This window comes from Oncorhynchus gorbuscha, linkage group LG05 (genome assembly GCF_021184085.1).
Source record: "Oncorhynchus gorbuscha isolate QuinsamMale2020 ecotype Even-year linkage group LG05, OgorEven_v1.0, whole genome shotgun sequence".
In the NCBI taxonomy this organism is placed as follows: Eukaryota; Metazoa; Chordata; class Actinopteri; order Salmoniformes; family Salmonidae; genus Oncorhynchus; species Oncorhynchus gorbuscha.
In genome coordinates this window covers 95183009-95196311 of record NC_060177.1, presented here as the reverse complement: position 1 = coordinate 95196311, position 13303 = coordinate 95183009, and the positions used below count along the sequence as shown (strand labels likewise).

The 13303-nt window shown below is 46.7% G+C and overlaps 1 protein-coding gene across 2 annotated transcripts in view; it reads left to right on the top strand.

Moving 5' to 3' along the window:
* LOC124036678 (AT-rich interactive domain-containing protein 3A-like) overlaps positions 1-13303 on the top strand; it is a 298644-nt gene that overhangs the window by 58042 nt on the left and 227299 nt on the right. Inside the window, exon 3 of one of the 2 annotated variants that reach the window (XM_046351526.1) lies at positions 5564-5647. The exons of the other annotated variant lie outside the window; for it this stretch is intronic. Coding sequence (XP_046207482.1) covers positions 5564-5647 — 84 coding nt within the window. The remainder of the gene's footprint in view (positions 1-5563; positions 5648-13303) is intronic. 2 annotated transcript variants of the gene reach the window in all.

Genomic DNA, 13303 nt, shown 5'->3' with positions numbered 1-13303 from the left:
TGTGGTCAGTATGTGTCCAGGTTGTTGTCAGTATGTGGTCAGGTTGTTGTCAGGTTGTTGTCAGTATGTGGTCAGGATGTGCTCAGGTTGTTGTCAGTATGTGGTCAGGATGTGCTCAGGTTGTTGTCCGTATGTGGTCAGGATGTGCTCAGGTCGTTGTCAGTATGTGGTCAGGTTGTTGTCAGGTTGTTGTCAGTATGTGGTCAGGCTGTTGTCAGGTTGTTGTCAGTATGTGGTCAATATGTGGTCAATATGTGGTCAGGTTGTTGTCAGGTTTTTGTCAGGTTGTTGTCAGGTTGTTGTCAGTATGTGATCAGGTTGTTGTCAGTATGTGGACAGGTTGTTGTCAGTATGTGGTCAGGTTGTTGTCAGGATGTTGTCAGGTTGTTGTCAGTATGTGGTCAGGTTGTTGTCAGGTTGTTGTCAGTATGTCGTCAGTATGTGGTCAGGTTGTTGTCAGTATGTGGTCAGGTTGTTGTCAGTATGTGGTCAGGTTGTTGTCAGTATGTGGTCAGGTTGTTGTCAGGTTGTTGTCAGTATGTTGTCAGGTTGTTGTCAGAATATGGTCAGGTTGTTGTCAGTATGTTGTCAGGTTGTGGTCAGGTTGTTGTCATTATGTGGTCAGTATGTGGTCAGGTTGTTGTCAGTATGTTGTCAGGTTGTTGTCAGTATGTTGTCAGTATGTGGTCAGTATGTGGTCAGGTTGTTGTCAGAATGTTGTCAGGTTGTTGTCGGTATGTTGTCAGGTTGTTGTCAGGTTGTTGTCAGGTTGTTGTCAGTGTGTGGTCAGGTTGTTGTCAGGTTGTTGTCAGTATGTGGTCAGGTTGTTGTCAGAATGTTGTCAGGTTGTTGTCGGTATGTTGTCAGGTTGTTGTCAGGTTGTTGTCAGTGTGTGGTCAGGTTGTTGTCAGGTTGTGGTCAGGTTGTTGTCAGGTTGTGGTCAGGTTGTTGTCAGGTTGTTGTCAGTATGTGGTCAGGTTGTTGTCAGAATGTTGTCAGGTTGTTGTCGGTATGTTGTCAGGTTGTTGTCAGGTTGTTGTCAGTGTGTGGTCAGGTTGTTGTCAGTATGTGTCAGGTTGTGGTCAGGTTGTTGTCAGGTTGTGGTCAGGTTGTTGTCAATATGTTGTCAGGATGTTGTCAGTATGTGGTCAGTATGTGGTCAGGTTGTGGTCAGGTTGTGGTCAGGTTATTGTCTGGTTGTTGTCAGTATGTGGTCAGGTTGTTCTGAGTATGTGGTCAGGATGTGCACAGGTTGTTGTCAGTATGTTGTCAGGTTGTTGTCAGTATGTGGTCTGGTTGTTGTCAGGTCGTTATCAGTACGTTGTCAGGTTGTTGTCAGTATGTTGTCAGGTTGTTGTCAGGTTGTTGTCAGGTTGTTTTCAGTATGTGGTCAGGTTGTTGTCAGTATGTTGTCAGGTTGTTGTCAGTATGTTGTCAGGTTGTTGTCAGTATGTGGTCAGGTTGTTGTCAGTATGTTGTCAGGTTGTTGTCAGGTTGTGGTCAGTATGTGGTCAGGTTGTTGACAGGTTGTTGTCAGGTTGTGGTCAGGTTGTGGTCAGGTTGTGGTCAGTATGTGGTCAGGTTGTTGTCAGTATGTGGTCAGGTTGTTGTCAGGTCATTGTCAGTATGTTGTCAGGTTGTTGTCAGTATGTGGTCAGATTGTTGTCAGTATGTTGTGGGGTTGTTGTCAGTATGTGGTCAGGTTGTTGTCAGTATGTGGTCAGGATGTGCTCAGGTTGTTGTCAGTATGTGGTCAGGATGTGGTCAGGTTGTTGTCAGTATGTGGTCAGGTTGTTGTCAGTATGTTGTCAGGTTGTTGTCAGTATGTTGTCAGGTTGTTGTCAGTATGTGGTCAGGATGTGCTCAGGTTGTTGTCAGTATGTGATCAGGATGTGCTCAGGTTGTTGTCAGTATGTGGTCAGGATGTGCTCAGGTCGTTGTCAGTATGTTGTCAGGTTGTTGTCAGTATGTGGTCAGGATGTGCTCAGGTTGTTGTCAGTATGTTGTCAGGTTGTTGTCAGTATGTGGTCAGGTTGTTGTCAGGTCGTTGTCAGTATGTTGTCAGGTTGTTGTCAGTATGTGGTCAGGTTGTTGTCAGTATGTGGTCAGGTTGTTGTCAGGTCGTTGTCAGTATGTTTTCAGGTTGTTGTCAGGTTGTTGTCAGGTTGTTCTCAGTATGTGGTCAGGATGTGCTCAGGTTGTTGTCAGTATGTGGTCAGGTTGTGGTCAGTATGTTGTCAGGTTGTTGTCAGTATGTTGTCAGGTTGTTGTCAGTATATTGTCAGGTTGTTGTCAGTATGTGGTCAGGTTGTTGTCAGTATGTTGTCAGGTTGTTGTCAGTATGTTGTCAGGTTGTTGTCAGTATGTGGTCAGGTTGTTGTCAGTATGTGGTCAGGATGTGCTCAGGTTGTTGTCAGTATGTGGTCAGGTTGTTGTCAGTATGTGGTCAGGATGTGCTCAGGTTGTTGTCAGTATGTGGTCAGGTTGTTGTCAGGTTGTTGTCAGTATGTTGTCAGGTTGTTGTCAGTATGTGGTCAGGATGTGCTCAGGTCGTTGTCAGTATGTGGTAAGGTTGTTGTCAGTATGTGGTCAGGATGTGCTCAGGTTGTTGTCAGTATGTGGTCAGGATGTGCTCAGGTCGTTGTCAGTATGTGGTCAGGTTGTTATCAGTATGTGGTCAGGATGTGCTCAGGTCGTTGTCAGTATGTGGTCAGGATGTGCTCAGGTCGTTGTCAGTATGTGGTCAGGTCGTTGTCAGTATGTGGTCAGGATGTGCTCAGGTTGTTGTCAGTATGTGGTCAGGATGTGCTCAGGTTGTTGTCAGTATGTGGTCAGGATGTGCTCAGGTTGTTCTCAGTATGTGGTCAGGATGTGCTCAGGTTGTTGTGAGTATGTGGTCAGGATGTGCTCAGGTTGTTGTCAGTATGTGGTCAGGATGTGCTCAGGTTGTTGTCAGTATGTGGTCAGTATGTGGTCAGGTTGTTGTCAGTATGTGGTCAGGTTGTGGTCAGGATGTGCTCAGGTTGTTGTCAGTATGTGGTCAGGATGTGCTCAGTATGTGGTCAGGTTGTTGTCAGGTTGTTGTCAGGTTGTGGTCAGGTTGTGGTCAGGTTGTGGTCAGGTTGTGGTCAGTATGTGGTCAGGTTGTTGTCAGTATGTGGTCAGGTTGTTGTCAGGTCATTGTCAGTATGTTGTCAGGTTGTTGTCAGTATGTGGTCAGATTGTTGTCAGTATGTGGTCAGGATGTGCTCAGGTTGTTGTCAGTATGTGGTCAGGATGTGCTCAGGTTGTTGTCAGTATGTGGTCAGGTTGTTGTCAGTATGTTGTCAGTATGTTGTCAGGTTGTTGTCAGTATGTTGTCAGGTTGTTGTCAGGATGTGGTCAGGTTGTTGTCAGTATGTGGTCAGGTTGTTGTCAGTATGTTGTCAGGTTGTTGTCAGTATGTTGTCAGGTTGTTGTCAGTATGTGGTCAGGATGTGCTCAGGTCGTTGTCAGTATGTGGTCAGGTTGTTGTCAGTATGTGATCAGGATGTGCTCAGGTCGTTGTCAGTATGTGGTCAGGATGTGCTCAGGTCGTTGTCAGTATGTGGTCAGGATGTGCTCAGGTCGTTGTCAGTATGTGCTCAGGTTGTTGTCAGTATGTGGTCAGGATGTGCTCAGGTTGTTGTCAGTATGTTGTCAGGTTGTTGTCAGTATGTGGTCAGGTTGTTGTCAGGTCGTTGTCAGTATGTTGTCAGGTTGTTGTCAGGTTGTTGTCAGTATGTGGTCAGGTTGTTGTCAGGTCGTTGTCAGTATGTTGTCAGGTTGTTGTCAGGTTGTTGTCAGGTTGTTGTCAGTATGTTGTCAGGTTGTCAGGTTGTGGTCAGGTTGTTGTCAGGTTGTTGTCAGGTTGTTGTCTGTTGTTGTCAGTATGTTGTTGTCAGTATGTTGTCAGGTTGTTGTCAGTATGTGGTCTGGTTGTTGTCAGGTCGTTGTCAGTATGTTGTCAGGTTGTTGTCAGGTTGTTGTCAGGTTGTTGTCTGTATGTTGTCAGGTTGTTGTCAGTATGTGGTCAGGTTGTTGTCAGTATGTTGTCAGTATGTTGTCAGGTTGTTTTCAGTATGTGGTCAGGTTGTTGTCAGTATGTGGTCAGGATGTGCTCAGGTTGTTGTCAGTATGTGGTCAGGTTGTTGTCAGTATGTGGTCAGGATGTGCTCAGGTTGTTGTCAGTATGTGGTCAGGTTGTCATCAGTATGTTGTCAGGTTGTTGTCAGTATGTTGTCAGGTTGTTGTCAGTATGTGGTCAGGATGTGCTCAGGTTGTTGTCAGTATGTGGTCAGGATGTGCTCAGGTTGTTGTCAGTATGTGGTCAGGTTGTTGTCAGTATGTGGTCAGGATGTGCTCAGGTTGTTGTCAGTATGTTGTCAGGTTGTTGTCAGTATGTTGTCAGGTTGTTGTCAGTATGTGGTCAGGTTGTCATCAGTATGTTGTCAGGTCGTTGTCAGTATGTGGTAAGGTTGTTGTCAGTATGTGGTCAGGATGTGCTCAGGTTGTTGTCAGTATGTGGTCAGGATGTGCTCAGGTCGTTGTCAGTATGTGGTCAGGTTGTTATCAGTATGTGGTCAGGATGTGCTCAGGTCGTTGTCAGTATGTGGTCAGGATGTGCTCAGGTCGTTGTCAGTATGTGGTCAGGTCGTTGTCAGTATGTGGTCAGGATGTGCTCAGGTTGTTGTCAGTATGTGGTCAGGATGTGCCCAGGTTGTTGTTACTATGTGGTCAGGATGTGCTCAGGTTGTTGTCAGTATGTGGTCAGGATGTGCTCAGGTTGTTGTCAGTATGTGGTCAGGATGTGCTCAGGTTGTGGTCAGGATGTGCTCAGGTTGTTGTCAGTATGTGGTCAGGATGTGCTCAGTATGTGGTCAGGTTGTTGTCAGGTTGTGGTCAGGTTGTTGTCAGGTTGTTGTCAGGTTGTTGTCAGTATGTGGTCAGGTTGTGCTCAGGTTGTTGTCAGTATGTGGTCAGGTTGTTGTCAGGTTGTGGTCAGGTTGTTGTCAGGTTGTTGTCAGGTTGTTGTCAGGTTGTTGTCAGTATGTGGTCAGGTTGTGCTCAGGTTGTTGTCAGTATGTGCTCAGGTTGTTGTCAGTATGTTTTCAGGTTGTTGTCAGTATGTTGTCAGGTTGTTGTCAGTATGTTGTCAGGTTGTTGTCAGTATGTGGTCAGGTTGTGGTCAGGTCGTTGTCAGGTTGTTGTCAGGTCGTTGTCAGTATGTGGTCAGGATGTGCTCAGGTTGTAGTCAGGTTGTGGTCAGGTCGTTGTCAGTATGTGCTCAGGATGTGCTCAGGTTGTTGTCAGGTTGTTGTCAGGTTGTGGTCAGGCTGTGGTCAGGTTGTGGTCAGGATGTGCTCAGGTTGTAGTCAGGTTGTGGTCAGGTCGTTGTCAGTATGTGCTCAGGATGTGCTCAGATTGTTGTCAGGTTGTGGTCAGGTTGTGGTCAGTGTGTAGTCAGGTTGTGGTCACGTTGCGTGTCTTCCTTCCTGTCCACTGAAGAGATGATCATCTGTTTTGTCCTTTACAATGTGTTCAGTCAGGACAAGGCAGTGCACCAGAGAGGAAGCTGGGAAATTCAAGTGTCGGTATCGGTGGCGGCTCCTCGTCTCTGATTCAGGAGGTCAGTAACCCCGCCCCTACTTTCCCCGCCCCCTTACTCGCCTTGCGATACCCCCCACCCACTTAACCCCGCTTTCCCTCCCCTCCACCTTAACCGCCAACCAACCAATCAATTGGCTCTTAGATGCCTGCCGTATTGCCCACCCCCTGAGGCAGTGAGTGACAGGGAGCATTGGGTTAACTAACAAAAGATGACCAGCTATGTTTCACCCTCTCCTCTCCTCTCCTCTCCTCTCCTCTCCTCTCCTCTCCTCTCCTCTCCTCTCCTCTCCTCTCCTCTCTCCTCTCCTCTCCTCTCCTCTCCTCTCCTCTCCTCTCCTTTCCTCACTCTTTCTCCCTCTCCTCTCCTCTCCTCTCCTCTCCTCTCCTCTCCTCTCCTCTCCTCTCCTCTCCTCTCTCTCTCCTCTCCTCTCCTCTCCTCTCCCTCTCCTCTCCTCTCCCTTTCCTCTCATTTCCTCTCCTCTCCTCTCCTCTCCTCTCCTCTCCTCTCCTCTCCTCTCCTCTCCTCTCCTCTCCTCTCCTCTCCTCTCTCCCTCTCCTCTCCTCTCCTCCCCCTCTCCTCCGCTCTCCTCTCCTCTCATTTCCTCTCCTCTCCTCTCCTCTCCTCTCCTCTCCTCTCCTCTCCTCTCCTCTCCTCTCCTCTCCTCTCCTCTCCTCTCCTCTCTTCTCTTCTCTCCTCTCCTTTCTCCTCTCCTTTCCTCACTCTTTCTCCCTCTCCTCTCCTCTCCTCTCCTCTCCTCTCCTCTCCTCTCCTCTCCTCTCCTCTCCTCTCCTCTCCTCCTCTCCTCTCCTCTCCTCTCCTCTCCTCTCCTCTCCTCTCCCTTTCCTCTCCCTCTCCTCTCCTCTCCTCTCCTTTCCGTCTCTCCCTTCTCTGTGAAAGACAACACCATCTTTGGCAGATAGAGAGGTGTGAGGTAACACTCAGCCACCAATCCAATAATGGATCAACTATTTGAAGTGGAGTTTGTCTGTGGTGTCATGTTCTACATATAGAAAACACAAGGAAACTGGAGCTACTGCTTTTGGGATGTGACTTTATAATGACTGTTTATCTTTTACCTATAGGATAAATATATCATCACTATAGGATAGATACAGGATAGCTATAGGACAGATGTTCTTAACCTTTATTTAACTAGGCAAGTCAGTTTTAAGAACAAATTCTTCTTCTTTAGATACAGGATAGATACAGGATAGATACAGGAGAGGTCAGGGTGCGTGTCTTCCTTTCCTTCCTGTCCACTGAAGTGATGATCATGGCTACTTAATGCCTGACAACACAGTCACACCATGGCTACTTAATGCCTGACAACACAGTCACACCATGGCTACTTAATGCCTGACAACACAGTCACACCATGGCTACTTAATGCCTGACAACACAGCCACGCCATGGCTACTTAATGCCTGACAACACAGTCACACCATGGCTACTTAATGCCTGACAACACAGTCACACCATGGCTACTTAATGCCTGACAACACAGTCACACCATGGCTACTTAATGCCTGACAACACAGTCACACCATGGCTACTTAATGCCTGACAACACAGTCACACCATGGCTACTTAATGCCTGACAACACAGCCACACCATGGCTACTTAATGCCTGACAACACAGCCACGCCATGGCTACTTAATGCCTGACAACACAGCCACGCCATGGCTACTTAATGCCTGACAACACAGTCACACCATGGCTACTTAATGCCTGACAACACAGCCACGCCATGGCTACTTAATGCCTGACAACACAGCCACGCCATGGCTACTTAATGCCTGACAACACAGTCACACCATGGCTACTTAATGCCTGACAACACAGCCACGCCATGGCTACTTAATGCCTGACAACACAGCCACGCCATGGCTACTTAATGCCTGACAACACAGCCACGCCATGGCTACTTAATGCCTGACAACACAGTCACAAATCAAATCAAATCAAATCAAATGTATTTATATAGCCCTTCGTACATCAGCTGATATCTCAAAGTGCTTTACAGAAACCCAGCCTAAAACCCCAAACAGCAAACAATGCATGTGTAAAAGCACGGTGGCTAGGAAAAACTCCCTAGAAAGGCCAAAACCTAGGAAGAAACCTAGAGAGGAACCAGGCTATGTGCGGTGGCCAGTCCTCTTCTGGCTGTGCCGGGTAGAGATTATAACAGAACATGACCAAGATGTTCAAATGTTCATAAATGACCAGCATGGTCGAATAAGGCAGAACAGTTGAAACTGGAGCAGCAGCACAGTCAGGTGGACTGGGGACAGCAAGGAGTCATCATGTCAGGTAGTCCTGAGGCATGGTCCTAGGGCTCAGGTCAGTTGAAACTGGAGCAGCAGCATGGACAGGTGGACTGGGGACAGCAAGGAGCCATCATGTCAGGTAGTCCTGGGGCACGGTCTTAGGGCTCAGGTCCTCCGAGAGAGAGAAAGAAAGAGAGAATTAGAGAGAGCATATGTGGGGTGGCCAGTCCTCTTCTGGCTGTGCCGGGTGGAGATTATAACAGAACGTGGCCAAGATGTTCAAATGTTCATAAATGACCAGCATGGTTGAATAATAGTAAGGCAGAACAGTTGAAACTGGAGCAGCAGCATGGCCAGGTGGACTGGGGACAGCAAGGAGTCATCATGTCAGGTAGTCCTGGGACATGGTCCTAGGGCCCAGGCCAGTTGAAACTGGAGCAGCAGCATGGCCAGGTGGACTGGGGACAGCAAGGAGTCATCATGTCAGGTAGTCCTGGGGCATGGTCCTAGGGCTCAGGTCCTCCGAGAGGGAGAAAGAAAGAGAGAAGGAGAGAATTAGAGAACGCACACTTAGATTCACACAGGACACCGAATAGGACAGGAGAAGTACTCCAGATATAACAAACTGACCCTAGCCCCCCGACACATAAACTACTGCAGCATAAATACTGGAGGCTGAGACAGGAGGGGTCAGGAGACACTGTGGCCCCATCCGAGGACACCCCCGGACAGGGCCAAACAGGAAGGATATAACCCCACCCACTTTGCCAAAGCACAGCCCCCACACCACTAGAGGGATATCTTCAACCACCAACTTACCATCCTGAGACAAGGCCGAGTATAGCCCACAAAGATCTCCGCCACGGCACAACCCAAGGGGGGGGCGGGGGCGCCAACCCAGACAGGCTGACCACAACAGTGAATCAACCCACCCAGGTGACACACCCCCTCCAGGGACGGCATGAGAGAGCCCCAGCAAGCCAGTGACTCAGCCCCCGTAACAGGGTTAGAGGCAGAGAATCCCAGTGGAAAGAGGGGAACCGGCTAGGCAGAGACAGCAAGGGTGGTTCGTTGCTCCAGAGCCTTTCCGTTCACCTTCCCACTCCTGGGCCAGACTACACTCAATCATATGACCCACTGAAGAGATGAGTCTTCAGTAAAGACTTAAAGGTCACACCATAGCTACTTAATGCCTGACAACACAGTCACACCATGGCTACTTAATGCCTGACAACAGGGGAGACATTTATTGTTGTCATTTTATGATGTAAGTATGTTTTGAGTAAGTATGATTGTCTTGGAGAGGGAGAAAGGTTGAGATGAGGGAGAGCGAGAGGTAGACAGAAGTATAGGATATTAAGTCAGGATAATAACACAGTAGCTTCTAGTGAAATGTGGGATTTATTATAACGAATTCCTTCCCACACACATCAATTAAACTATACATACCTATATACACATCACTTTATTTAATTTGTTTCACCTTTATTTAACCAGGTATTTATATATATATAACAAGTTCTCATTTACAACTGCGACCTGGCCAAGATAAAGTAAAGCAGTGCGAGAAAAACAACAACACAGAGTTTCACACCGAATAAACAAACATACAGTCAATAACACAATAGAAAAATCTATATACAGTGTGTGCAAATTGAGTAAGGAGGTAAGGCAATAAATAGGCAATAGTAGCGAAGTAATTACAATTTAGCATTAACACTGGAGTGATAGATGTGCAGATGAGGATGTGCAAGTAGAAATACTGGTGTGCAAAAGAGCAGGAAAACAAAAACAAATCTGGAGATGAGGTAGGTAGTTTGTTGGATGGGCTATTTACAGATGGGCTGTGTACAGCTGCAGCGGTTGGTAAGCTGGTCTGACAGCTGACGCTTAAAGTTAGCGAGGGAGATATAAGTCTCCAACTTCAGTGATTTAAAAAAAATTCATTCCAGTCACTGGCAGCAGAGAACTGGAATGAAAGGTGGCCAAAGAGGAATTGGCTTTGGGGATGACCAGTGAAATATACCTACTGGAGCGGGTGCTACAGGTGGGTGTTGCTATGGGGATGACCAGTGAAATATACCTACTGGAGCGCGTGCTACGGGTGGGTGTTGCTATGGTGACCAGTGAGCTGAGATAAGGCAGAGCTTTACCTTGCAAAGACTTATAGATGACCTGGAGCCAATGGGTCAGGCAACGAATATGCAGCGAGGACCAGCCAAGTAGAGCATACAGGTCACAGTGATGGGTAGTATATGGGGCTTTGGTGACAAAACGGATGGCACTGTGATAGACTACATCCAGTTTGCTGAGTAGAGTGTTGGAGGCTATTTTGTAAATGACATCGCCAAAGTCGAGGATCGGTAGGATAGTCAGTTTTACGAGGGTATTTTTGGCAGCATGTGTGAACGAGGCTTTGTTGCGAAATAGGAAGCCGATTCTAGATTTAACTTTTGATTGGAGATGCTTCATGTGAGTCTGGAAGGAGAGTTTACAGTCTAACTAGACACCTAGGTATTTGTAGTTGTCCACATATTCTAAGTCAGAACCGTCCAGAGTAATGATGCTAGGCGGGCAGGCATGTGAGGGCAGCGATTGGTTGATGAGCATGCATTTAGTTTTACTAGCATTTAAGAGCAGTTGGAGGCCACGGAAGGTGTGTTGTATGGCATTGAAGCTCGTTTGGAGGTTTGGTAACACAGTGTCCAAAGATGGGCCAGAAGTATACAGAATGGTGTCGTCTGCTTAGAGGTGGATCAAAGAATCACCAGCAACAAGAGCAACATCATTGATATATACAGAGAAAAGATTCGGCCCGAGAATTGAACCCTGTGGCACCCCCATAGAGACTGCCAGAGGCCCGGACAACAGGCCCTCCGATTTGACACACTGAACTCTATCTGAGAAGTAGTTGGTGAACCAGGCGAGGCAGTCATTAGAGAAACCAACGCTGTTGAGTCTGTCGATAAGAATACGGTGATTGACACTATACCTATCTATATAAACATCAATTACACTATAGATATCTATATACACATCAACTACACTACTTCAAGGACAGCCTACTTTCTGATACAAAGTGACGTGTACTGAACCTAGCTCCCGTAATGTACATTGAGAAACGGGGTCCAATGACTTGTATACAGTGGCAGCTGCATTTATATAGACAATATCACCATGGTCATTAACTGGAATTAATGATACATACAAATAAACCATCTGTTAAGCCCAAAATGCTAATAACAGGTATATATATACTCTACATGGCCAGAAGTACTGTATGTGGACACTTGCTCGTCGATCATCTCATTCCATAATCATGGGTATTAATACGGAGTTGGTCCCCCCCCCTTTGCTGCTATAACAGCCTCCACTCTTCTGGGAAGGCTTTCCACTAGATGTTGGGACGTTGCTGTGGGGACTTGCTTCCATTCAGCCACAAGAGCATTAGTGAGGTCGGGCACTGATGTTGGGTGATTAGGCCTGGCTCTCAGTCGGCGTTCCAATTCATCCCAAAGGTGTTCGACTAGGTTGGGGTCAGGGCATTGTGCAGGCCAGATAAGTCCAAACCATTTCTGTATGGACCTCGCTTTGTCCACGGGGGTATTGTCATGCTGAAACAGGAAAGGGCCTTCCCCAAACTGCTGCCACAAAGTTGGAAGCACAGAATCGTCTAGAATGTATGCTATAGCGTAAAGATTTCCCTTCACTGGAACTACGGGAAAACAGCCCCAGACCATTATTCCTCCTCCACCAAACTTTATAGTTGGCACTATGCATTGGGGCAAGTAGCGTTCTCCTGGCAACTGCCAAATCCTGATCTGTCTGTCGGACTGCCAGATGGGGAATCGTGATTCATCACTCCAGAGAACGCATTTTCACTGCTTCAGAGTCCAATGTCGGCGAACTTTACACCATTCCAGCCGACGCTTGGCATTGCACATGGTGATCTTAGGCTTGTGTGCGGCTGCTCAACCATTGAAACCCATTTCATGAAGATCCCGGCGAACAGTTCTTTTGCTTTCAGGGGTTTATTAGGGATCCCCATTAGTTCCTGTCAAGACAGCAGCTACTCTTCCTGGGGTTTATTATGGATCCCCATTAGTTCCTGCCAAGGCAGCAGCTACTCTTCCTGGGGTATATTATGGATCCCGATTAGTTCCTGCCAAGGCAGCAGCTACTCTTCCTGGGGTTTATTATGGATCCTCATTAGTTCCTGCCAAGGCAGCGGCTACTCTTCCTGGTGTTTATTATGGATCCCCATTAGTTCCTGTCAAGGCAGCAGCTACTCTTCCTGGGGTTTCATTATGGATCCCCATTAGTTCCTGCCAAGGCAGCGGCTACTCTTCCTGGGGTTTATTATGGATCCCCATTAGTTCCTGTCAAGGCAGCAGCTACTCTTCCTGGAGTTTCATTATGGATCCCCATTAGTTCCTGCCAAGGCAGCAGCTACTCATCCTGGGGTCCAGCAATGAGGCAGATATATACAATTTAAAATATTACTTGACATTCATTTCACAACATTTTCATTACATTTAAGTCATTTAGCAGACGCTCTTATCCAGAGCGACTTACAAATTGGTGCGCTTTGAGGATGAAATGTTCTGAAACTTTTTACGATATTCATCTCAACGTACTATTAGAGTGTAAAATACACGCAGGGACAGGTGGGTTCATGGTTTTTATTGAAATAAAGTTATTGAAATTACAAAAATGAAAAAGGTAAGATTGAAAGACTTGACGGTTCCTGTGTTGCAAAGACAGGATAGTAAAACGACAAATATCAGGCGTACAAACGTACAGGGCAGGTAGTACAATGCTCACTTGAAAAATATTTGTAAATCTCAGTATGACTTCTATGGTTAAAAAGGATAAAAAATAAACTGCTTAGTGGGCATTATATAAATCAGAATTTATTATTGAGGGTTAAATAGTTTGAATTGTTCACTGTTGTGAAAAACTAATTCCATACTTCTCTGTAAGGAAATGTATGATGACAAGCTAAGAAGTCTTCTGGACATTATCCTGCAAACGACCCTAACGACCCTAACGACCCTAACGACCCTAACGACAAATGGAATGCCCACTCTGACCTTAATACAACACCTAATGGAATGCCCACTCCGACCTTAATACAACACCTAATGGAATGCCCACTCCGACCTTAATACAACACCTAATGGAATGCCCACTCTGACCTTAATACAACACCTAATGGAATGCCCACTCTGACCTTAATATAACACCTAATGGAATGCCCACTCCAACCTTAATATAACACCTAATGGAATGCCCACTCTTCCCTTAATATAACACCTAATGGAATGCCCACTCTTCCCTTAATACAACACCTAATGGAATGCCCACTCTTCCCTTAATATAACACCTAATGGAATGCCCACTCT